At 48.0% G+C, this 26,223-nt stretch overlaps 2 protein-coding genes across 2 annotated transcripts; both read right to left on the reverse strand.

The window, feature by feature from the left end:
• Positions 1 to 131: 131 nt before the first annotated feature.
• On the reverse strand, positions 132 to 9,373 carry cops7a (COP9 constitutive photomorphogenic homolog subunit 7A). The gene is made up of 8 exons (XM_086155465.1): positions 9,289 to 9,373; positions 6,189 to 6,311; positions 4,658 to 4,733; positions 4,059 to 4,147; positions 2,563 to 2,765; positions 2,377 to 2,482; positions 1,909 to 2,078; positions 132 to 564 (listed from the first exon to the last, which is right to left on the reverse strand). Exons 2-8 carry the CDS (start codon positions 6,309 to 6,311, stop codon positions 525 to 527), a joined length of 807 nt encoding a protein of 268 aa, XP_086011591.1. The 5' UTR covers positions 9,289 to 9,373; the 3' UTR covers positions 132 to 524.
• A 4,024-nt stretch (positions 9,374 to 13,397) lies between these two features.
• On the reverse strand, positions 13,398 to 22,908 carry cd4-1 (CD4-1 molecule). The gene is made up of 11 exons (XM_086155934.1): positions 22,874 to 22,908; positions 18,017 to 18,098; positions 16,257 to 16,385; positions 16,017 to 16,163; positions 15,794 to 15,943; positions 15,398 to 15,646; positions 14,938 to 15,312; positions 14,060 to 14,308; positions 13,871 to 13,971; positions 13,693 to 13,739; positions 13,398 to 13,616 (listed from the first exon to the last, which is right to left on the reverse strand). Exons 3-11 carry the CDS (start codon positions 16,309 to 16,311, stop codon positions 13,586 to 13,588), a joined length of 1,404 nt encoding a protein of 467 aa, XP_086012060.1. The 5' UTR covers positions 16,312 to 16,385; positions 18,017 to 18,098; positions 22,874 to 22,908; the 3' UTR covers positions 13,398 to 13,585.
• Positions 22,909 to 26,223: the final 3,315 nt, after the last annotated feature.

Below are 26,223 nucleotides of genomic sequence, written 5' to 3' on the forward strand. Positions count from 1 at the left end.
CAGAGCGCCCCCCCGGAGATGCACTTTAAAGTGCATTTAATAATAAAAAAAAAAAAAAAAAAGGAAGAACAAGAAGAAGACGAGGAGGAGGAGGAGGAGGGGTGACAGTGACATTAATGAGATCATCAGGATGAAGAGCAGGGCCTCCTTTTATTTCCCGGCCGTTTGGCCGTCAGGCGAGAAACAAGGGGTGGAGGGAAAAAAAAACAACAAAAAAAAGAACAAAAAAAAATAAAAATAAAATACAAAACAAAACACAGCTTCAATTCAAACCCAGGAAAAAAACACCCGTCCAGTTGGCGGCCCAGGCGACAGACTGTCCACAGGTGTGTGTGTGTGTGTGTGTGTGAGAACGCTGACAGACTACCTGTCTCTCCTGTCACCTCCTTCATCTTGTCACCGTCGCCAGTCTCGACGCCGCTCACGTCGTTACGCGTCTCAGTTTAGTCCAAATGTGTACGTGTTTGTGCTTGTGTGTGTATGCATTGTGTGTGTGTGTGTGTGTGTGTCCGTGCTGCCGGTCCTCAGTTGGACTTGGACCAGATCTTGCTGCTCCCTCGCAGCCTGAGGAGGAAACGACAAGAAGAACCCTCACACCGGTTGAATCATGCGACACCCCGCCCCCCCCCAGAAAGACACACTTGGTACAATCCAGATTTCTGTTTATTCCTGGTGGCACCGCCCGCCCCCCCCATCCCCGCCCCACCTCCGAAAAGCAAACCTGAGGAGAACTAGCTGCAGCTGGTTTTACGCCCGGTGGGTTGGTAACAAGGTTATGGGAGAGTTTTTTTTTCTCCCCCCCCCCCCATCGCCATGGTAACAGGAAGCATTATTAAAAGTCAATCACGCTGACCGGGACGAGCGAGCTGACTAATGGGACGTGTGTGTTTGTGTGTGAAGCAGGTGGAGGAGGAGGAGGCCGCCGAGTCACGCACAGAGGAAGGAGAACACGCCGACAGACGGCGAGTCCAGGAGCTCAAAGGTCAGAGGTCACCGACCGTGTTAAGAGAGGTTATAAAAGGTGGCGCTCGTGATTCAGGGGACCATTTTAGATGTTTTAGAGAAATACTGAGACATGGCTGCGGGCTGACATCACTCCAAGCCCGACAAACACACACACACACACACAGAGGCTATAAAGGCGTCACCCTCCGCTCTGGATCTTCTATAAAATTCAAAATCGCTCGGCAAACAACCTCATTTCTGTTAACGACGGCAGTCGTTAGCCTTTAGCAGCCTGGTAAACAAAACGGCATGGGGCGCGGCGTCAAGGCCGCGGGGGGCCGCGACGAAGACGACGCGACCAAAACAAAACGACGGCGCCTGGCGCCCCCACGCGCAGCCGGGAGCGGAAAATGACCGGTAATATCTTACATGGCGGACAGATGCGGAACCCGCCGCTGGTTAATTGGGCTGACGGAGACAGAGCGGAGAGATGCCGCTGATCGAGGGGTTAAAAAGCCGCTGATTCTCACACACACACACACACACACACACACACACACACACACACGCACACGCGCTCAGAGCAGCAGCTGGCTTCTTAATGTTTATAGAAAACAGAAACGCGGCGCTCCTCTGCCGAATTATGGCCGCCCTCTGAAGGAAATATTGGACTAATGGCGGTAATTTGGGCGTGGAAGTGGAGCCCTGATGGCGTTTGCGCTTCACACGTTCAATATTTATGAAACGCCTCTTTCGCACTCGCCGGCCTGACAAAGAGCCCGGCGCAGCGATGAAATGGAATTTAAAAACGCTCCACATGCTGATTTTTGTTGCCTCTTCTGGGACTTCAATTCGCCGAAATGTTCCACGGTCAAACTCCCCGCTGCCGCCATGAATATGATTAGTAATCCTCGTTTGGATTCAGAATCCTGGTCGCTTCCTCGCCTCAAGGTCGCCACTCACCCTTTCACCTTCGAGCTCTTCTTGCCCGGCTGCCGCGGCTCCTGGGAGGAGGCGGGGTCACGAGGTTCGGCGGGCTGGTCGGCGTCCTGGTTGGATGCGGCGCCGGCGGGGGCGGGGCCGGACGACGGAGACGCGGCGCTGGCCTTCAACGTCTTCTGTAGGTTGGAGACCTGAGGGGAGGAGATGAGACGAGGAGTCCGTCATGTCTGGGGAAATCCCGTAAAAGTCAGATGAATCACCGGAAGACCTGTGGAGCTCTGCTCTACAACCTTCTTCAATCTCCACATCCGATCGGATGGTCCGCGGGTTTCGGTGGCATTTAAGACGGGGACGGAGAAACCAGACGCAAAATATCACCGTCAGCTGGGAGCAAAGCCGCCTGGAGCCCAAACGCCCCAGTGGTCAAACGGTGGAACCGCAAGCGGACGCGGGCGACAAGCTTGTTTGGTGCAAGGGAGTTCCCCTCACCTCTGTTTCCACCTGAACTTTGACCTTCAGCTGACTCTCCCTGTACTGGTTGGCCCTGGACACCTGCTCCTCGATGCCGCACAGCACCGCCTCACAGCCGGCGCACCTGGAGGCCAGAGACGGAGACGGCGGTTAAAGGGCGGAGGGGGGGACGGGACGACCCGGATGGGAAAGACGGTCCCCTACCACTCCTGCAGCGTGTTGATGATGGTGGGCAGCTCGTTGGGGCCGAGGTCGCGGCCCACGCTGCAGTCCACCTCCACCTGCTGGTTCCTCTGGTCCAGCTTGCCCTGGATGATGTCGCAGTAGACGGCCTCGATCAGCAGGTCCTCCAGCTCGCGGACGTTCTTCAGCTCCAGCTGCTGCAGGAGCAGCGAGTACGGCAGGCACTGAGGTGGAGGGGGGGGAGGAGGGGAGGACAGGTCGGTTTCACGGAAAAAGCGAAAGCTGCCGCTTCCCGCCGAATGTCGCGGGTGGGGGGGGGGGGGGAGGGGGGGGGGGGGGGGGCGGATAGGGAGTTCGCTTCCTAATGACCCAATGGCCAATTAGGAGTTGCGACAGACGCCGAGGGGAGGTTGGGGGAGGGGGAGGGGGGAGGGCATGTTAAGGGAGTGGAACGTGGCGGCGGAGGAAGGAGGCTGAGAGGAGATGAAAGCGGGAAAATGACGGAGCTGGTAAGAAGAATGAATCAATTATTTATGGTGAGCAGCAGAAAAGAAAGGAAGCGTCGGCAAGAGAACCAGACCATCCGTTTCAGGGAAAGAACCTTGAATAAAGCGGGGGGGGGGGGAGGGGGAGCCGGCGGGCTTTCATCTCCGGAGCAGAACCAGAACCGACCCGACAGCGGCCATTAATCAGCGCCGGGACGACTCCGGAGCCCAATCCCGGCTCTGCGAACGGGCAGTTCAACGCCCGGGCCTCGCCGTCGTCAATCACAGCAGCTGCGGCACGGCGAGAGCTGTCTGGGTGTTAATATCTGGATTTTGTCTAGACGTTATTAGCCAGAGGATGTCTGGGGCTCGTCTGGATTTCTTATTCTTTTCCTTTTCGAGGACATCATTATCCAGGTGTTGTCTGGATGTCAATATCTGGATGTGCAAACCAATATCAGAATTTTGTCTTGACATTCCACTCAGGATGTCTCAATGTTGATATCTGGATTTTTTTTTTTCTAGCCAACATCTGGACGTTGTCTAGAAGATGAGGTTGCCATTGAGTCGTCTGGATGCTGTCAAGACGTCATCTGGAAGTTAATATCAGAATTTGTCATGACATAATTCTCAGGATGGTTGTCTAGACACCTTATCTGGATATTGATATCTGGACGTTTAGATTTGGAGTAACTGGTCGTTGTCTAGACGTTGTCTAGTTGGTAAAAGCTTTTTTTTTTTTCCCCAGACACAAATATCCGGATTTCTCAAGAGGTTGCCTGGATGTTAACATTCGGACGTTAATATCTGGGTTTTATCTGAATGTCAATATCTGGATGTTTTTCTTCAACAAGATTTATCTGGATTTTGCCTTGAAATTGCCTGGATGATAATATCTGATGTCCTACACTGACGCCCCGATCATTAACATCCAGATATCCATCAGCGGTCGGCGGACCCCACCCCGCCCTGCGAGGTTGAGTTGGTAAGGGGAGGCGGGTTCCACGCTGGGCGGCGCCGTCACAGCGGTACCTTGAGGTTAGACGCCAGGCTGATGATGGAGAGGTGGCGCAGCTTGTTCCTCTGGGCGGGGGTCAGCTCCGGGAGGGAGGCCGCCCTCTCTGGGGAGAGAAGGTGGGTGGATATGACGGGTGCGTGTCTCTCGGCCGGCCGATGTCACACTCAGGTGAAGCCGGATCTGTTTGAGCAGTCAGAAGGAGAAGAAGGTCCCCCTGCGCCCCCACCCACAATGACAGGAACCCCCACCCCCGCACCCCCCCTTCACACCCAGACAGCAAACCTGACAGCTCCTCCGGCGTCTCCACAACACTCCCCCTGAAAGCCAATGCGCCGTTTGTGTGCGTGACTGGAAAGGGGAAGCGACCAGGGGTGTGTGTGTGTGTGTGTGTGTGTGTGTGTGTGGAGGGGGGGGTACTTGCATGTAATTGGTTGAAATTCAGCATAAAAATTAACGCGATTAACATGTGACGCTTCCCTGCAAAGGACGGAGCCTCGTCGCTAGCGCGGGTCTATCAGCCAATCAGAGGGGAGTTTTTTTTTTTTTTTTTTTTTTTTCCAGGAAGGGGTGGCAGAAAAACAGAAACACGGGGTTGAAGGGATTACTTGCCAACCTTTGTAGTCGCAGTAGGTTCCGTAGGCGAACAGGTTGAGGAGCTGGAACACCGGGGCGTGAGGGCCGTTCTCAAGCTGGGGTCCGGACAGAACAAAAACGAGAACGTTTAAATTTCGTGCGCGTTGAATCCCCCGGCAGTCGGCCGCCGTCCGTCGCGGCGGTCAAATCTAAAGCTTTGTTTACTCCAGATCTCGGACGGCGATGGCGCCGCCCGTGCTCGTCCTAACTCGTGAGAATTCCCTCAACGCGGAGGTAGACGAACGCGTATTTATAGCTGCTACACCTCATCCCGCCGCCGGAGAAGATGCTGTAGAATTAAATTAAACGAAGTGCCGAGAATGAATATTCATCGCAAAGAGGAGAACGCTCCCCTGGGGTTTTTCTGCCGCGGCGTGGCGGCGAAGGGGCGGTGTTTTGTCGCCATGCAGGTCGTGGACTCTCCGTCTCGCAAGCAGATCCACCTGGACGTCCGCAGCCTCACCAACATCGCCGCTGTGTGCTTATGGTAATCAGGCCTTCTGGATGAATAGTAATCTGGCAGGGAAGGCGAGCTCATTGGGTTGAGCAGGAGGAGAGACAACGCAGTGGTGTTCGAGACCAGAGAGGACAGACATCTGGTCACCATCATAACCAGCTGCTAACGGTGTTAGCCCTTTAGGCTAATTACATAGTTCCTTCCGCGCCTTGTCAGCCGATTGGGCTTTTTAGCATTGATGCTAAATTGATGAGGGTACGCTTTCATTTCTTGAGCCGCAAAATCCGGTACAGGAACTAGCCTCCTCCGGGGGAACCTTTTAGCTTAGCATTCCCCGGGGCCGTAAGGTACCGCGGAAGAGACGTGCACCACAAACGCCGCACTCCCATACGGACAACATGGAGGTGGAAGCTGTCACAGCGTTCATGACACAACCAAGGACCATCAGCTGGGTTGAAATATTTTTATATTTCCTGCATTGCGTCGCTGGGTGAAGAACCCTATTAGCCGTTAGCTAGCAATGCTAACTTATTGTGGTCCAAAATGTTGCTGTTTCTCTGCAGGTCCTAGAAACCCCTCTGTGTCCTTCCCAGGACAGAAGACCCTGGATCTCTTTGTCACAAGAAAACATCTTAACAGTGGCAGACTTCAGTCCGCAAGCAGAATTTGGGAGCGGGCGTGGCTTAGTTTCACCAATCACCAACAAGTTCCTATTGAAGCTTAAAAACGATCCACCTTGGAGTCAGAGCTGAGATGAGGACTAGTTCCTAAAAAGGTCCTAGAAACTATATAAAGTCCCTTATTTCTTACAGATCGAATAAGTCGAGTAACCCGAGCTGAGCGCCATCTGCTGGGCAAAGCTCACGATGACACCGTTTCCAAACCGCGCCTGGATTTCAGCACCGCTCCGTACGTAGAACTACTTTTCCGCCGAGTGTATTGGCAACCTAATCAGTCATCGGATCATTGTGATTAACTCTTCAAAGGTCCGACTGACTGGAAAAAAACCTTCTTTGATTGGCATTTTATCTGAGAAGGTCAGGACGGTCTTTACCTCCCTGACGTTGGGCAGCTCCAGGATGTCGGAGAAGACGTAGAGGCCGGGGGTCTCGAGCAGGGAGCTGACAGCCTGGGCCAGAGCGGACCCGGACAGAGACAGGAGCTGCTCCACCTCCATCTGAGACGCACACACACACACACACACACACACACACACACACACACACACACACACACACACACACACACACAGACACACACGGGTCAAACACTTGCGCTGTCTGACACAGAACCAGACAGACGCCGCCTCCTGGACAATGGGCGGAAAAAGAAAACCAAGTCGCCTTAGAAAGCAAGGTCCAATCCAGTTCCAGTCCCAGCAGGTTCAACCAGGCCTGGTGTGACCTGGACGGATCAGCTGTCAATCATTCAACCAATCGTCCTGTAACACACACCTACGGGTAATTTAGAGGCTTCTATGAACCCGCTGACTGTTTTGGACGTAGAAAGAACCCAGTCTACCATATCTCGTACAATGATCAGCGGAAGCCAGAACGTACTGTTGTTCTCCGAATAATCCACAACAAGAGGGATAACAAAACCTGGGTCTCCATCGGGGCGGGTGTGCGACGACTTTAGCTGACTTTGAGTAACCATGGCAACCGCAATCACCCAGAAACCAGGCTTAAGGAAGAATTATCAAACCCCAAAGCTGCGGTTTTACAGCCGTTCTCTTTCCGACTCTGAATCAGGGTTGAATTAATCCGTTCATCGCCAGGGTTGGAGACGGACCTGAGCGTTGTGGACGGTTCTGGACGTTTCGGCTGACAGCAGCCTGTGGCGGGCCTCGCCTTCTGTCATCGTCCAATCACGAGACAGTCAGTTTGATAAACAGGAAGTCGGTATCTACGCCCTCATCACTGCCGCACACAAAATGGATGGAGAAAAATGGCGAGCGGGGATATTCTGTCACCTCCCGTCTAATATCCGCAGCTGATGATGCATTTATGAGGACGGAGGCGGCGGTGGATCCTTCATCTCCACTTCGAGACGCAGACACTTCAGATGTCAAATGGCAAATATCATTTGTCCATGTTCATTAGCTGGGAGACGTCTGGGAACGGAAACGCTCCGACGCCAGGAGACAGACGGCGGGTCACCATTCATGACAGGACGTCACCTCAAAAGTCCACCCACAAATCTCAGGACAATTGAGAACAATAACCACGTCTGGAGGCTCAGGTTCCTCCCAGCGAACAACCCGGGCTGGTTTTCTGGGCGATGATGACTGCTGCTCCTCATATCAGCTAACGGCAGACGCCTTTGGAGGCACGGCGTGCATCTTCAATAGAAACAAGGAGTTGAGAGTGACAGTAGGTTCTGGGTCGTGTCAGGACAGAACGTGAACGAGGAAAAACAATTGGCGGAGCAGACTATTTCCTGAAAGTCCGTGAGCAGACATGAATAAAGTGGCATGAATAAAACCAAGCTGGCGAACAGCGTCTTTACCCACCGGTCTTCATCATTTAACAATCAGGAGGCCTGACGGCAGCTCGTTAGTCAAAGTAAGAGATGCCGGAGGTGATGGGAGGTTTCTGAACGCTACAGAATTTATTTATTCCCGACAAATGACTTCAAGCCATCCAGGGAGCGCAGTAACTTTCCTGTCCCTGAGAATCAGCGGGGCTGAGCTCAGATTCCCCTTTCCTCTCCTCCAGGTTCATGAAGTCGTGTTTGCGCTCGCATCCAGACGCGTCTACCGCTCTTCCCTCGATGAAAACAAGGGCGATTTGAATATCAGGTGATTGATGGCCGGTCAGGCGGGGGAATCGACCCCCAGCTGGTCAGTCTGCCTTTTCGGTCAAATGTTGCCGTGTGATATTTTTGTTACGTCTGGATCGCCGACAGCCAAACTAGGGAGCGGAGAGTTACTCCAGCAGCACCGTTGGAACGGTCAAACCTTGAACTGCCACACTGGACGTTAGTCACTGATACGGAGCAAATAAACATAGAACGTCATTATTGATTACACTTCTGATTTATGTTTTCTTTTAATTAAATCAATGAATCAATAAATAATCCCCACATTGTAGGAGAGGTCATTTTTTTTTGGGAGGGGGGGCACCGGCAGTTTCCCAAAGACCTTTACACCGATCGTAACTCCACAGCAGGTGTCAGATAATCAATCACCAATAACATTGATATATTACCAATAAAACCAACAATCAACGGACTAATTGATTTACTCAAACAACCTCAGCAGTCCAGGGGGTTCTGATGGGCATGTCGATAACACCGCGTGTGCACGGTTCCAGTTAGAACGGGGCGTTGACTTGAGATTTTAGCTGGAATCAAATCACACCTGCTTATAAATGTGACGCAGTAGAATCAACATGTCACAGTAACACGTGGTATTCAACACATTTGACTGTATAAAAATCCCCCTTACGACTGTTGGTTCTGACCCTGATCACCAGGTCACTTTCAGCACCCTGTGGCTTTTGGGTTTTTGTCAGGAAACACAACTTGTGACCGGATGTGACATCAGATGAGGAGTTTTTCAACATAAAACACATACTGTGATGAAAAACTAGCAGATGTTTCTCATGGACAATTTGGACTGTTAAGAAGCCATGGCTTTATACAGTTCAAGTCCAAACTGTGAAGATAAACCTGTATATGCTTTCGATTGATTTTATTAGCTAATTTAAAAATAAACGAAGCTCCGGAACCGGCTTCGGGCTGTTGTGTTGGTAAACGCTGCTAGGCAGCACTTAAACCGATCAGTGTTAAGTTGGGCTTCATGAGCCGGAGTTAGCGCGGTGCTCAGGGTTCACCCCCGGTCTTCTCTTGAACCAAGTCGATTAAAAATCGGAACCGCTTTTATATGTCAAAACATCGGCCGAACCGACATCACAACACCCGGTTCATGCGTTCCAGCTAGTGCTGCTGTAAATATGTCATGCTAGCTTGAAGCTAACGGCTCAACGAACCACCGGGCTTCGCTCCGCTGCCGACTTCAGGCCTCGGCTCGTTTTAACCCCTTTCTAGTGGCAAACATCAAACGAGTTTAGGGCAGAAATAATAAAACAGAAAAAGCGTCTGAATGTCACACGGGAAAATGTAAAAATGCAACTGCTCGGGCTAATGTTTACCTTGTTGTGCTGGTTGCTAGCGGATTAGCTTCCCTCTCGGTGGTTGAGTTCCGCTGTCGGTTCACGTTATGACAACAAAGTAACGTGAGCGCTGATTGGACAACGGAGCCAAAGGGGCGGGACATCCCGGAACTAATACATTGGCGGATTAAGAAGAGCGACATCTACCGGTAGCTTGACGTCTCACACGCAGATCCTTCCGCCGCTCTAGTGTTTGGACCACAGGGTTCTGATTAGTCAAATAAATCTTAACCTTCTCCAGGCAGATGTTGCAGATTTGCGACAGCCAAATATCAGATTTTTCCAGCAACTACAACTTAATTTGAGCCTGAGAGGGTTAAACATTATTTGGATTGCAAAACACCAACAATTCTAGTTTGAGCAACAATATGAACAAAGTATAAAAATATGATTGCGTGTTGATATTAATCTTGGCTGATCTGTTGGATCAGCCATCTGTTTTTTAAAAGTAAGTCATCATCAGAATAGCAATAACTAAAGTGAGCATTTAAAAATCCCCTAAAAATTGGAAATCATGCAATGTGGAACTCTGATGAGCCTATGTTACATCATGGATGACATCGTGGGATTTCTAAGATGATGCAGAAACACTGAAATGCAGCTCCAATTTGAAATCTTTACAACAAAACAAATCCGTTGATTATTCAGCTGCAAAAAGTGTATTCATTATTCATTCAACCGTAATTTGACAGGCCCCGGTTTGACCTGAACAGGGACACCAGGGTCGACCTGAGAGACGGAACAACACCAGCGCTTCTTTGTTTCATCGCTGCCTTTCAGGGTTGGAATTCCTGCCAAAAACGTGAAAACCATGTTCGTCTCATCTTCGAGCCACAGATTATTGATGCTCTGGATCTCAGGATGGTCCCGGCCACATCCAGCACAGGCTCGACGGTGTTCATTAGCACGAATGTTCACTTTTATGAAACACAACGTTGTGTCTGTCGGTTACGCTTGGTCCTCCACTGTTTCCAACACTATCAAACTTTAATGTCCGCGATTAATGGGGGATTATTAAAAAAGTCGTTCGGCAACAATAAACCGAAGAAAGTTGGCGATTAGGGTGATGGATATTACAGAGGACTGACTAGGGGTCAGAGTGGTCCCTTTAATTTACCAGGAGTGATAATGGGACCCACCGGAGTCTGAAAACACACACACGCTTGCCAAGGGAGCAGTATACACCGGCTTTGTGAAAAAGAAAATAAATGACTGAATACGATAATTATTTTATTTCCTCGGCAAAATGAAGAAAAGTTTTAATCACAACAGGGACCGAGGTGATTAGGAATTAAGAGAGAAAATAGCTTTTCTTTTTCTTCCTATTGTTTTTGCAGATTTTCAGTACATATATAATTATATTTAAAGGCATTCACACATACAAATCACAATTTGTGCCTTCGGCTGAGGCCACTAGGGGTGCCAGTGAGCCTCCGAAATGAAACCCCAACAGCACCGGAAACCTATCAGATGAGCTAACTGTAGGGCTACACTATCAGTAACCATGGCGATATATCCTTCTCTGGGGCTACAGGATAATCTACCATGGCGACGCATCCCGATATAGGCTGACAACAACAGTTTCCATGGTGACATATCCTCCTTTTTGGCTACACCTAGTTATCATGGCTGTTAAGTCATGGCCTGATTTGATCAGACAATATTCTTCCTGTCTGAAACCTATAAAATTCACATGAATTACTTTGGCGGTAAAATGTTTCTTTAGTTAGTTTGTCAAAATATACCCAAGGGAGTCCACAGCGCCCCCTAGTGGCCACACTGCAAGAGCGTTATGATGTTTTTCTCCCTCTTGACAACAATGAAGGTGTTCGGTGTCACTGACGGAGAAAATCTGACCTCACTTCCTACACCTGAAGAAATGTGAAGATACACACGTCCTTGGGAGATGTTCACCATCTGTGCCGCACACACACACACACACACACACACGCGTAGAGGTCGTCAGTTCCTCCTGCAGACAGGAGAGGCCAATTAAAGTGATGAGACACCTGTGCTGGTCAGCAGCCTCTTGCGCACAGTTCATGTTCCTCCACACACACACACACACACACACACACACACACACACCACCAGAAGAAAGTTATTTATTTTTGCAATGGAGGAAAAAAATGTGGCACAACACAGGAGGTGTTGCGGTCCTGCGTCTGATTGTTCTGCCTCCCTCTCCCTTGAGGAACCTCACTGAGGCACTAGTCAGATGTTTGCGTGCATGAACGAGGAGACCGTGTAGACATTCTCCTGGCCTCCCCTCAGTCTCAAAGGCTGAAGAGAACCGGAACCCGTCTCAGCGCCCTGGAGAATCAAGGCGATTTTTTTTGCTACGGGGACAGCAAGAGGTATTAACTCGTCCCTGATTGGCTGACGGCAAGCAGAAAGCTCAGCCAATTAGCGTCAGCCCGGCACCGAGCGTTTTATGGAGTGGAACAAACACAGCGTGCAGGACGTTAACTGTTAGAACGTGACACTTCTACCATGGGGGCTGGGAGATACATCAGCGAGACCTCAGATCACTGGAGTCCCGAAGGGATAGAGACCTCCGTTTCCATGGAAACAAACAAACTAAGTCAACGACACATAAACAGACAGCTGCTGCATCTGGTTACATGTTGTGCAAACTGTCATAGGAAACACGCACAGCTTCAGGTAACTTCCATATTCATTAATTGCTTGTCCTTTGTCTGTTTTGTGTCTTTGTATGTTGTGTGTCTATATGTGGCCCTGTGATTGGTCCAGGCCGACCCCGCCTCTCATACAATCACAGCTGGGATAGGCTCCAGCCCCCCGCAACCCTGAGTGTAGGATAAGCCGTATAGCTAATAAATGAGTAAATAAATGTTAAAATTATAAATGGGTAAATAAGTAATAAATGTTAACATCAAGTTATTATTTAAACCACCTCTCCTGTGTTTTGATTTTCCAAGAATAAAATGTGGTCATTGATCACAACCAATCACGACATTAATCGTCAAAAGGGGAGGGGCTTGTCATGTGAGCAAGACTGATGTTGAAACAAACATGTCTATTTTATCTTTGTCCGTCTCAGCCCATTAGTCTCCTGCTTATTTTTATTTTTGTCATTGCTATTCTCACTGTTTATGCTCCTATCCCTGTTGTCGTTTTGGCTGTCTATTTTCACCCTTACTATTTTTTCCCCCAATGCTTATCCTTGATGTTGTTGTTCTCTTTGTCGATTTATTTGTGGATGTCTTTTGCTTTTCTAACTGTCTATTCATATTTGTATTCATATCTGATACTGTGACAAAAGAATTTCCCCTATGGGGATCAATGAAGTTTATCTTATGTGACTGATGGCAAGACAAAGTGTGACTATGTAAGTGTGTGTATGTGTGTGCGTGTGACTATTTATGTTTGTGAGTCATTGTTTGTGCAAAACTGTGTGTGTGTGACTTTAGGTTTGTGAGTCATTGTGTGTGCAAAACTATGTGTGTGTGTGTGTGTGTGTGTGTGTGAGGGTGACTGTTTTGAAATTAAAAAACCTGAGTCTTCACTTCCTCTTTGTTAGAATATAAACAAAACACTAGATTTAAACGACTTCAAAACTCATCATTTTAACACTGTATTTACTTCCTGGTCTTTCTATTGAAGTTTTCGTTTGATGTGATGAATTCATTTAAACCAATTTACATCATTGCGACAATATAGTTTTTTTAAATCCAAGTCCTTAAATTATTTTTTTTCCCGTGAGCTCCTACAATATACATTTACACTTTTGAATAATTAGTCACACAACTATTTTGAAACTTCTTAATATAATTACAACACAGCAAAGATATGTAAACTCGATTAATTAAACTATTCATTGATATTCTAATTCAAATAGCAAAAGTGACCTTGTGGTATTCGCGTGCAATTCCAGTCGCGCTCACACACACACACACACACACACACACACACACACACACACACACACACACACACACACACACACACACACACACACACACACACACACACACACACACACACACACACACACACACACACACACACACACACACACACACACACACACACACACACACACACACACACACACGATATGTTCATTGATTTATTATTTCTTGATTTTAAAGTAGAATACTGATTTCCAGAGGATAAGGCAGAGGTGACTATACAAACCGGTGCGCTGGTATTTACAGTTGCGACGAAACGACAGCCTCGAGCAATAAAGTTTCATGAAAAAAAAAAAAAAAAAAATTTAAAATGGGCGTTCTTCCTGTCTTGAAGCGTTCGATCAGGTCTTGTAGAACCCTTTGGGCTTCGGCCTGAAAACACAGAGAGCCACAGATACATGAGCGACTTCCGTGTTGAGGCCCGCTACCTACTGGTGTTGCTACCTACTTCTTGCAGTTGCACAGTCGATGCCTCGGGGGGCGCCGCAGCCTCCTCTGCTGGGGGAGAAAGAATACAAAAACACGTGTTAAATGAATACTTCAAGGTGTGGTAATTCATGAAGAAGAAAAGCGATGGGAAGCTAAAACTTTATTGAGAAGGCAGGGGGCGGGAAAATTGTTCCTACTCGTCTTCGTAGGAGGATGACGGGCAGCAGGACGAGCAGCAGGAGGAAGACGCCGGCGGCTCCGCTGATGGTCGCCAGCCTCCACGTGCTCCAGGCGGGCTCTGGCGGACAGGAGCGTCGGTCATGTGACTGGCGACGGATGCGAGAAGGTCGGGGTTTTCCCCCAGGGAGGATCTACTTCCTGCTCACCGATGCTCAGACTGATCCTGGCCGTCGTCAGCAGCGTGCCGTTCCTCCGCAGCTCGCACCGCCACTCCCCGCCGTCGCTCACGCTCACAGCCGGGAGGCGGAGCTCGTCGCCGGAGGTCACGGGTCGCTGCTGGGATCCTTTCGGGGGGAGCCACCGCAGCAGGAGGTCCGGGGTCAGGACCCGGCCCAGGCCGCAGGTCAAGATGAGCTGGTTGCCGCTGACGACGCGGCGGCCCGCAGAAGAGACGACTGGGTGGGACAGAAGAGATGGTAACGCTTTATATCAAGCAGGAAGTGGGGTTTTCATTTCAGCTGCTACTTCCTGTCACAACCATGGAAACCAAGAGCTTCTGGTCCAACAAAAGGCAAAGACCAACAGTCGGAAGATGACCAGCTGCACTGATCCAACGTTAGCAAGATGTCAGTTTAACATTAGCAAGACATCAGTTAAATGTTAGCTGGACATCTAAATGTTAGCAGAACATCACCTTAATGCAAGGAAGACATAGTTTAACACCAGCAGGATGTCGGTTTAACATAAGCAGGACATCAGTTCGTACTGAACTAATGCATTTGAAATACTAAATAACTTCCTAGTGAGAGATCAGATTAACATTTGCAAGACATCACTTTAATCTTAGCGGGAGATCACTTTAATATTAGACGGCCGGTAAGTTTAACCTTACCAGGGTGACTGTTTCACGTTAGCAGGACATGAGTTTAACCTAAGCGTGAAATCTAAACACTAAGGGGACTTCAGTTTAATGTTAGCGTGATATCTTGACATTAGCAAGATGGGGGACGTGGGTCGCAGCACTTTGGCCTCCGGATGGATGAAGATACGAACTGGAGAGATGTTTGACCAGTCGACTCCTTACTCTGCAGGACATCCACAGGAACGTTCGTCTTCACAGTGACTCCTCCCTTGAAGACGAGGGTGCAGGTGTAGTTTCCTCGTTCCTCCAACCTCACGGCTCTCCTGCTGAGGGATAGACTTCCCTTCTGGAGGTTCCTGTCAGGTGTCAGCCCTCGGGTTTCTGCTGGGCTCCAGCGGAGCGACTTCTCCAGGATGAGGGAGAAGAGCTTCTGAGGAGCGCCGCCGGCCGAGGCCAGGGGGGTGAAGAGCCAGAACGCCTCCTGGAGGCCCTTGGCTCGGACCTGCTCCCAGGAGACGGTGGTGGGGAGGGAGCAGGGGATGCCGAGAGGAGATGATTCGGATAAGAACCGAGGACCAGAGGGGAACGAGACGAGCTCTGAGGGACGGGGAGAGGGGCGTTAACTGCAGCCCGGGTCGGATGAGGACAAAGGTCGCGTTCAGAAGGTGGATCATGGACTCACTGAATATGTGGACGGGGAAGGAGACCTTGCTCTCCTGGCCACTGCTTGACACCACACACATCCAGGTGCCATTGTGTGCGGCGGTGGCGTCCATTTTCACAAGCCCCGCCCCCGTGTTGGTGTCCACCCTCCTCCCGTGGGGGTCCAAGAAGTGGATCCCGAGCACTGGGAAGTCCTGCGGCGCCTCCACCTGGCAGAGCAGGGATAGCGTCTCCCCTGGCAACAGGGGGTGTGGCGAGGTCACAGACACTGGACGGACAAGAAATGTCGGGGGGAAGATTATGGGATGTCCTCCAGCTGCAGCCGCATCAAACTGTCTGTTCAGCTAGCACTGGTGTTAGCTATATTGTTGCTATTCTTACTCTTGCTAAGTAAGGAAGTGCAGTGCTGTCCTACCGTTGACCCGGAGCAGGCGGAGGGTCTTAAGAACCTTCTTTTTTTGGTTTTCTAATTTAGAGAACAGGAAGATCCCGAAGTCCTCGGCGTGGAGGTCCTTGATGATCAGATTATCGCCGGACAAGGACAACCTGTCCTTCCACTGGACGCCTGCGGGACAGGAAGTGGAAAACCGTCAGCAGAGGGGCGGAGCCTAATGGGGCCTGATCAACGCATGTCTCACCCATGAGCGCCCAGCCATCGAAGGGGTTGTGCCTGGCCAGAATGTTGTCCACGTTCCCGTGGGACCAATACATGTACGCGTTGGGGGTCCTCACCAGGGGAAGGGTGATGGAGCGGCCCAGCTGGGAGACCAGCACCTCCTCGGCTCCTGCGGGGGAAACACCGGCGGGCGGAAGGTCAGGGATAAAGAGAGAACCTTTCAGGGACGGCGAACCTCCTCTCTGCTGGCCGAAGTTCTCACCTGTGCAGGTGAGGAGGACAGCGAGGAGCCCCGCTACCAATCCACACGTCGTCATGGAGATGAAGGGACGGGCTTCAGAGCGGCAGCGAAACCTGGGCCAGGGGGAGGGGAGGCGTCATCGGCTGATGTCTGCGTGAAGGAGAACAAGCAGAACGGGTGGATGCTGAAACCAGGCCATGGAATCTCCTTCTAGGCTTCAATCACCCTCAGAATGGTGGAGCCTTCATCCCTCTAAAAACATAAACTGCAGAACCTCCACCCCCCAACACCAGGAACAGCAACACTGTGACTAGAGTGAAATGAAAAGTAAAAAAATCTCCCCGCTACCAGAGATGTGATTGTTCCTGGCACGGGGAGGTGAGATGATCGGGCAGGAAGTGGGGAGTCGGTGGTCTCAGATTTGGAGATTTCAGGACGCGCCGGCTCCGTCTGCGGCGGCTGAGAACCAACACCGAGACGCTCGGAGGGGGGGGGGGATGCGCCGTCGAAAAAGGCTTGTGGTGGCGAGGAGGAGGAGGAGGGAGAGAGGGGGCTCTGATTTCGCCACCGAGTTGAATCTCATCCCGACCCCTCCCTCCCTCCTCCTCCTCTGTTCCACGAAAGGCGGATATTTCCACGCCTGAGCGCAGAGACCACAGGAGGAGGAGGCGTGGTGTGGTTTCTCTACCTTCATCTTGCAAACACACACACACACACACACACACACACACACACACACACTTAGACAGATCTTCGCGATAACCCCCCCCCCCGCTGACTCCATGAGAAGTTCTCGTCTTCCACTGAGACTCGCCGACAAGAAGTTCTAACCCGAGTCCCGGCGCATTCGATTCGATATAATTGGATATTGAGTCGTATCGTCGTCTGGCGATAAATCGATGCCTCAATTGGGCGGATCTGCCGGTCGCTTGTGTTTGTAGAAATCAATAGAAATGATAGATTTCCAGGTCTGAGCAGAACGGAGCGATGGATTCTTAATTTGGTATTTACTTTTTTAGCAGGGCGCCAAAGCCAATTAATTATCAGGTATTGATCATGGCGAGGGATCGATGGTGGCCTCCCGGCTCAGCCCTTGTCACTCCTGTTAATGTCTTAGTGGCGGCTTGAGAAGATGCGACACGGAGCAAATACAACTCATATTGATCATATTGATCAGCTAATCGGCAACCGATTAGGAAAAGAAATGAGACGAAGACTTTTATTTTTCTGGTTAAAAAAAAAAAAAAATACAAAAATGAAATTATTTTAAACACCTTCGATTTAAAATGTTTATATTTAGTTATTTTCGACCAAATTTAACTCACGCCGATGATTCACTCATTTCGCCTTAAGATCATTTTCCAACATTTAAAATAATCGATTTGAAAAAATACATAAATAAGGCAAGGACTTATGTTTTACTGGTTTGGAAAAAAAAAATCAATTATTTTGTACAGCTTTGATATATAGTTGACTTTTTAATAATAATAATAATAATTTCATTATCAATGTGTTATTACTATATAATCAGTGTAATTTTCGTGTACATACACCATCACTCACATTTATTTCCCACCGATAATTCTGTTGTCGATTTCCTTCTCCTCTGTGAAATTAAATGAACATTTTAATCTGCCTCTAAATATTCGTATCGATGTGTCACTTATTCAGACTCTTATTCAGAAATTCTACTCAGGTATTTGCACGGTGTGACGTGCGAGTTCGAAGTACTTGCTGGTGGTCGGAGAGTAAAAAAGTACGGAGAGAGAGAAAATACTCACGGCGGTGGACGGCAGGCGGGGCAGATAAAATGGATGGGAAAGTCGACCTGGTTTTAAAGCGTGGCCACGCCCCCCTCTGCAGCTGATTGGACGAGAGACAAAGAGATGGGAGAACGTCATGATTCCGCCACCGTCGCTCAGATCTGCGCACTTTTTTTTTTTTTTTTTTTTTTTTCGGAGGGGGGACAAACAGGAAGTGTGAGGGCGGGTGAAGAACCAGACCTGGCGCTTGGAGGAAAAACAAAACAGGAATATGTTAATGGTCACCAGATAAACGCAGTTCCTGATACGACCAGAGGAGGCGACACTTTTCTGGTTACGATACAGGAAACTGGATGTCCATACAAACACAAGCGGGTTACATTTCAACTTCGTTGGCGCATTGATACTGTTAATAACGCTATTAAGCGTTTAAACATTTTACCAATGTGCAGCTGCTTTATTTTTCTTTGCAAATTGGTGCACTCCCAGTCCTGCTCTGCGGTCCAGACCCGATATCTCAGCGAGGAGTCCCGACAAAGACTGAAAGAACCGCCTCGATTTGACCGTAAACAACACAACGCGGCTGAGGATGTCGTACCGTTGACCTTACATCAAGCCCAGCGGTCCGTTCTCAAATCGGTACGGAGGAAGAGTGTGCGTGGAGCTTCTCGCCCAGGTTCTGAGGCGGTGTAAAGTTCATTTGGTTTCTGATCTGTGTGTGTGTGTGTGTGTGTGTGTGTGTGTGTGTGAAACGGCAGCAGTCAGAAAGCATGCAAAGCTTGAGTTTCTTAAAGGTGGTTTGGAGAAACGAACCACAACAAGGACAGAACACACATTTCACACATACGTCCCCTGTCTCTCTGAGGTTTGTCTTCCTCTGCGCTGCCATCATGACACACACACACACACAAACACACACACACACAGCTGCTCGCTCTTTGTACAGCACCTCTAATTGCGTCAACCGAACACACACCTCTCCTGCGAAACTGTAAAGAACATTTGGGGTGATTGACAGCTCACTGGTCCTCTGGTCCGGTGACCTCCTTCAGATACAGTTTTTCTTTCAAGAGTCTCCCCTCATCGTCTCCATCTCCTGGTGCGGCGGCTGACTGGATCGCGTTCGCCGTCAGCGTGCCGACGGAGATCTGGTGAAACTCCGAGGGCTCCGTCATCTCCACGGCGCCCTGGTAGAGCCAGAAGGTTCTGGGTTCTTTCCATGTTCTCCTGCCAGGGACTCTCTCTGCGTTCTCCGTCTTCCCGAAAACATTTGTCGGATTGACTGAAAATCCTCGGCGGGGGTGAATGGTTAGGTGTTTGACGGCTGTCCGGGTGTTTGGACACCACTGATCACAACTTATTGATCAGGATATTGGACAGGTATATGATGACAGGCGATGAAATGAAGAAAAATCAGAGGGTTAAACGTGGGTTCTCACAGGGATCCGTGCCGGGTCCCCAATTATTTATTTAACGCGCAAATGATACGTGATATTAAGCTATTAAATTTGGTTTTATTTGTAGACGACATAAATTCCCTTCGCTGAGGGAAGATCTGGGGCGCCTTCTTGACGCGGCGGAGACACCAAACGGTTTGACAAAAAGACGGTTTGACAGTTAATCAGATCTTGTTGAATAATCCAAATATAATATACAAATGAAAATGTATATTATGAATAATTAAACAAGTATGCAAATACATGTAATATTCTGACGCTGCAAAAAAGGGAGAACATTAAATTAGAAAAGAGTTGTTTTAAATATCAAAATGTAGTGTAATATCGAATGAGGCAAAATACATTCGTTGATATCCGTTGCTTATTATGCGGCAAGCGGAGAAACAAAACCGATTCTCTCTTTTTTAAAAGAGAGCAGTAAAGATATCCAGCAGGGCCGGTTATCATTCTGAACCGACAAACAAAATTATTCTTAACAATCCAGCCATCTGGTGGACTGAAAACAGCTCAAATATCGTATAGAGTAAATAATAACATGCTTCCAGCTCGTGTCCAGAAGGTGTTGGGAGCCCCAAGCCAGTAGATACGAGCTAAAAGGGGATTAGTGTTTCTGCAAACACAACGGCAGGAGCAAATGTCAAACAAAGATGTATGTCTATGTGGAATGATTTAGAAACAGATATGAAAATATGGAACACACTTCAAAATGTTATTTAGAAATATCGATACTAATGAATATAAAACTGGATCGCAAGCAACGGTGTATTCGTAAACTGCCTCTTGTAGGTATTTTATTCTTCCCTTACTTTCCAAAACGTGTTGAGAACACTTTTTCGGTCCAGGTGAAGATGTTTTTTTTCGGATTTTTATCTTTTCACGAGTGTCTAATTTTAAATCTTCCGTGCATATATTGTCATTTATTTATGAATAGATTTGATTTTTCAAGTTGAAAAGGAGCAAAATAAAGTAGCGACTGCTGTGATTGACAGCTGACCTGTCCAGTTAAGCCCCGCCTCCAAATGCAGCGACTGCTGACCGGTCCAAACTAAGCCCCGCCTCCCCGTTGAGTGACTGTTTTGATTGACAGCTAATTCGTCCAGGTTCAAACCTGCTTTGCGTCCAAATGACTGCGATGATTGAGCCGTCCGCGTCAACCCTCACCTTCAGATCAATGAGGTTCGGTGACTCTGATCGGCCAATAGGATGCTTTCGTTGAGCCGCGGCAAACGCCAACCGAGACCGTCACCATGTCCTCTGCTAGACAGGAACCCCCTGGTTCCAGCGGAGGAGTGAGGTTCACCGGGATGTTCTCCTGACTCATTCGCCTGGCGTTCGTCATCGGCGGGTCACGTGACCACGCCTGAGAGTGGCGTTGACTGATTTTGATTTCGTGTTTTGCAGGGTGGAAAGTTGAGGAGGAGGGAAACACACCGGGGGTTTCTGCTCCAGTTCCACCTGCCATTTTGGGGTGAGTAATACGGTTCTAAAATCGGGGAACCTCTTGCGAAAAACGCCCCCGGAACCGTGAAAGCGCGCAGCTGTGCTCAGAAAATCAATAAATGAAAATACTGAACGGGCGTCTTTTTGAGACGAAAACACAGGGGGAGGGTTTCTGATCAGGTTCAAATGGTCTGATCGGCGATTAGCCGGTGGAGTAATCAGATTACTAAGGAAACACTTGGGTCTGGTTGATCTGCAGGATGAGACCGAAATGGAAATTTTCAAAAATCTGGTCTTGGGACGATGAACCGCCTCCTCTCGGCGTTGGGTCAGAGCTCGAACCCGAGCCAAACAAGGATCCCGTGAGGACACGTCTCAATCCATGAAAACTTTCCCCCCCTTTTCCTCCCCGAACTGTTCAGTATTTGAACGGTTGAAGTACTGCAGCGGGCACGCGTGATTATACTAAGTACTTCAACCTATATACAAATACTGGTAATCATTTGACAAACTGACTTCCAGCTGCACGTCCTCACGCCAAATAAACTTGTCAATTATTATTATCATTATTATTATCAATATTGATATGTTTACAAGAACAGCAGTAAATTATAATACGAAGCATTGTTATGAACATTACAATTACTGCCACTAATACTACTGCAACAATAAGTTTTAATTATTGTGATTATAATTAGTATTATTGTCATTACTATAATCACTGTGGTTTAAAAAACAATCATAATAATCGGGATCAATTATTATTCGTCAATGTTACAATCACCATAATCAAAGTAATAATTAATATTGTTTTAATAGCAACTGATTGTATTAATACTATAACCATTGTTATAATAACAATAATAGTAATAATCACAATAATCATAATTAGCAAAATTAGTATAACAACAAGACAAGCAATAATAATTATAATTTTTAGAAAATTACTTATTTTAACAACTGCAATAATATATTATTGTATTATTACCACTACAATAATACATTATCATTGTTATTGTAATCATTATTATTGTTTGCATTGTTAGAACAATAATAGACATTTATAATTATTATATTATTAATATTATTCTAACCCCGCTTCGAGTTTTTATTTTGTAATGAAGGTATAAACTTTATTTCATTTTGACTTGTAACAAAATTTTATCGAAACGGAGTATCGTTTGACGCAGTACTTTTACTGTTAATCCATGCAAAGTTTCTAAACTGCTCCATATTTATGAAGTATTAAAGTGGTAAAAACAGACAATAAAATACTACAATTAAATCACATTGTGAATACAAAGTACTAATACTTTTGGAACTGACAGGCGTTAGTTTTGCGTCCACAATGCGAGTATTTTCTGCGGCAGTACCGGTGCAGGTACTGTGAGGCCCGAACGCATGTATCTTTGCAGAACCAGCCGGCGTCCCGCGGGCGTTAAGGTGACCAGGACCTGGTCTGGGTTTTAGGAGGTCCACAATGGAGGCCAGGACCTGGAGGCCTGGTAGCCAGGTGGCCGGAAGGCCATGAGGCCTTTCCTGTGTGATTGGCCAAATTGTCTCCAAATCGTTGCTTCTGTGAATTTACCTCTGTGAATTTACTCCTGGCCTTCAAATTCTCAATCTATTTTTCCTGGTCTCGTGAACCCACGGCCGGACGGCTCCTATACTCAACTATCAGTTCGACCTCCCCGAGTGACTGATGGAACGCGGAGAAAGACATTCGCCTATTCGGGCGAGGAGCGCCTAGAAGACGCCTCGCGCTGCAAGAGTAACATTAAACTTTTCAAGGTCAACTAGAGGAGACGTAGCAAAACTGAAGCCTGACGGGGGAAACAAACAATAACAACAAAAAACGACAACAACAACAAGCAGCACTTTCATACACCTGAGTGTGTTTGTGTGTCTGCCATCCCAATGCGCTTTTCCCTTCTATCCACACACCGAATTCAAATCAGAAATGTGAAAATCTACTTACGATGCGATCGGTGCTGCCGCTGGTTCAGCTCTGACATTTGGTCGACAGCATTCACTGCAGGTGGCGCGCGTACGCACACATACACGTACGCACGCACGTAAACACACACACACACACACACACACACACACACACACACACACACACACACACACACACACACACACACACACACACACACACACACACACACACACACAAACACACACACACACACACACACACACACACACACACAGGAAGTTATTCAGCACAGCTCCTCCCACCCTGGCTATCATACAGTTCCATCAGTCATAGGAACCCGAATGAAGGGTCATGCAGTTCAAGAGGGTTCAAATATTGAATGATTATCGATGAAACGACTTTAATAGCTCATCGTATCTGAGCTCCCGAGGTGAAGGTCAGACAGAAGGTCGGAGCGTTCTGCAAGTCCCTCCCGTCAGGTCTTTTGTGTTCTCAATTTACAGCACACACAACAGGAGACCATGGAGCGAGTCCCCCTGAGCCAGGACACTGACGACTCGCAACTTTCAGAGAGAAAACGCAAAACAGTTTGTTCAAACAAAGTCAAAGTCAGCGGTACCCTAAACAAGATCATATTCATGCTGTGTATGTATTTAAACCTCTGCTTGTGTGTGTGTTTGTCGGGTAGATAGGTGGGGGGCCCTGTCGGTGTCAACAACTGGACCTAGTTCTCCTTCACAGCAAGGTTCAGCTGTTGCATCGGGAAGCGCAGAAGGAGCCCGCGGCCTGCTCAGCTCAGTTAAAATTCAAAATCACAATTATACACACACACAGAGTTCCAAAACAAAACAACTTCACAACAGTTCTTCAGTGTAACAACACTGAGTTTAAGTATTAAACAGGTGTTAATATATGTTACACACACCCACACACACACACACACACACACACACACACACACACACACACACACACACACACACACACACACACACACACACACACACACACACACACACACACACACACACACACACACACACACACACACACACACACACACCAGCAGCAGCAGCTGTGTCTTCCTGCACCAGTTGTGGGGAAACCCAGGCTTTGTGGGACAGATCCCCTGCAGGCAGTTAAAGGTGTGTTACATAAAAATAGTGTGTGTTGTATTTCCTTCAGTCTTTGTTCATAATTTACAGCCATCACATCTGGGAGTGTGTGTGTAATGATCGAATATGATTGTGTGACTTGAATCGTCCCAGCTGCAGCTCCACACACACACACACACACACACACACAACTGAAGCTGCTGCTCTCAAATGCAGTTCTTCTCAACTTTTCACATCTAACGGATTCAGTTTCTGATTCTGCTCATTATTGTCATTATAGTTCCATTCAGGGTTTGAGGACACGGACACACACACACCTTCACTCCCTCAGTTTACCAAGTTAGTACAAGTTCTGTATTTTCTTCTGTGTCATATTCAAAGAGTCCTGCATTCAAGCCCCCCCCCCCACCTCATGGAACCACCTCCTCCGGTTCAATCCATCCAAACACTGCGTCAAACTGCGACTTCAGACTTTTTCAAGTGTTAAAAAGGGGATTGCAAATAAAGTGGGAGTGAAAAAGAACTGCGGGAACCTGCTGGAACACTGAGTCTGAGGAGACAAGAGCCTGTGTTTGTCCTCTGACTGCTGTGAACTTCATTTGGCGTCAGGTTGGAGGCAGCAAATATCCAATATGCCCCGTCGCCCTCTTCGCCATCTTCATTTCCCTCCGTCGGTGATTGGGTTTACTGAAACCAACCCGTGTCACTTGCAGGCCTGTGAAAACACTCAAGTGCCATCCCCAAACACACCATGGCGGTGTACGATGCAGGCACGGTGAGCGAAATGTGGAGGCTTTTGTGGTCACAGCTGTTGATTTCTGTTTTTCTCTTTCTGTAACACAGTTTTACAGAAAACCATGGTGTACCTTGGGATGCAAAGCCTGGAGGGATAATCATCCTGCAAGCTCCAGTGAACACATTAACTTTCATATTTTCTCTGGCATTTTCACCAATTTCATCACACATTGGCGGGGAGAGAGGATTTTAAAGCAAACAGCGAGACAGGAAACCAAACGTGAAAGGGTTGTGGACACACAAACAACCATTTTGACTACAGATGAAGAAGTGATTTTGTGTCAATGATGCTCACCCAGAGGAAACAGGAAACGAGACGAGAACCCGATAAATACAATTTCTGACTCACCGGAAAAGTTCCATCCAGAAGCGATGCTTTGTGTTGCTCTTCTTAAAACACCATGGTATGTCCCCTATCGCTGTCTTCATCATCTTGTGGCGTATTTGTTTTTAGCAGATATGCTAGCCAGCCATGTTAGCATAGTAGCATAGCTACTCGTTTATTGGCTAGCAAGCAGATACTTGCTACTTGGAAGCACAGTCGGGGTGGAAATGTTCGACAACGATTGTTGAAACCACTGGGTTCTTTCTCAATTCTTTTTAAAACATTTTTTCCCCCGGAAGGAAGGCGGGAACGTCTTCCACTCCGTGCCGCCATTGCTTCATGCCAGGCGCCGTAAAATACCCGCTCGTCGACGTTTCCGACTTTTGACAGAAACGTTCCTTCGTCGCGAATGTTAAAACCACGGGATTTAAATTAAAACTGATCCCAGACACTTTGGGGGAGGTGAAGGCAAAGGAATCCATTTACGCGAAAGAGTAGTGGTCTCTTAGCAGGGGAGCTAGCTTCACATATGCTCCTGGTACAACCTTGACAGTGGTATTGATTGACACTTTATTCAACGAATCCGTGCCGGAGTCAGTAATTGTGATTCGCCAATGGCGTGCGGAATATTCCGGTCATGTGACCGGAAAAGCTGGTGCTAATCGTACAGGTCATGAATTGATTGTTTCTTAACATGAGCAATATGATTGAGATCCTGGAGGCAGTGACAGATGGCTTTGGGCTCTGAATTCTTGGTCATGCAAGCCATTTTTAACACCATGTACCTGGAACTGGGATTTGAAATATTTCTAACCACTTCTACTCAGTAGACCGCAGCTTAAAGTCTAAATTCAATTTCCAACTTTAAAAGCCTTAAGTTAAGAACTGAAAAGAGACATGTTGGCGATTCTGGCTCGGTGCTACCGAATAAATCCGCCCAACTGGCCACTTGAAAACCTAATTTGGCTGCCATTTTCCAACATGGCTGCCGCTTCGTCTGCTGAGCAACGGGAGTCCATAGGCAAGTATGCTGCTGCACCCAATCTAAAATTCAGACATGGAAACCACAAGACTTTCAGAACATTTAAATAATCTTCATGGATGTTTTGCATTCCCTTTTACCTCCCACGAGTGGTAAAATCACCGACCTG

Source organism: Fistularia commersonii, chromosome 11 (genome assembly GCF_037954325.1).
Source record: "Fistularia commersonii isolate RoL2024-O1a breed Wild chromosome 11, RoL_Fcom_v1.0, whole genome shotgun sequence".
NCBI classification, from domain to species: Eukaryota; Metazoa; Chordata; class Actinopteri; order Syngnathiformes; family Fistulariidae; genus Fistularia; species Fistularia commersonii.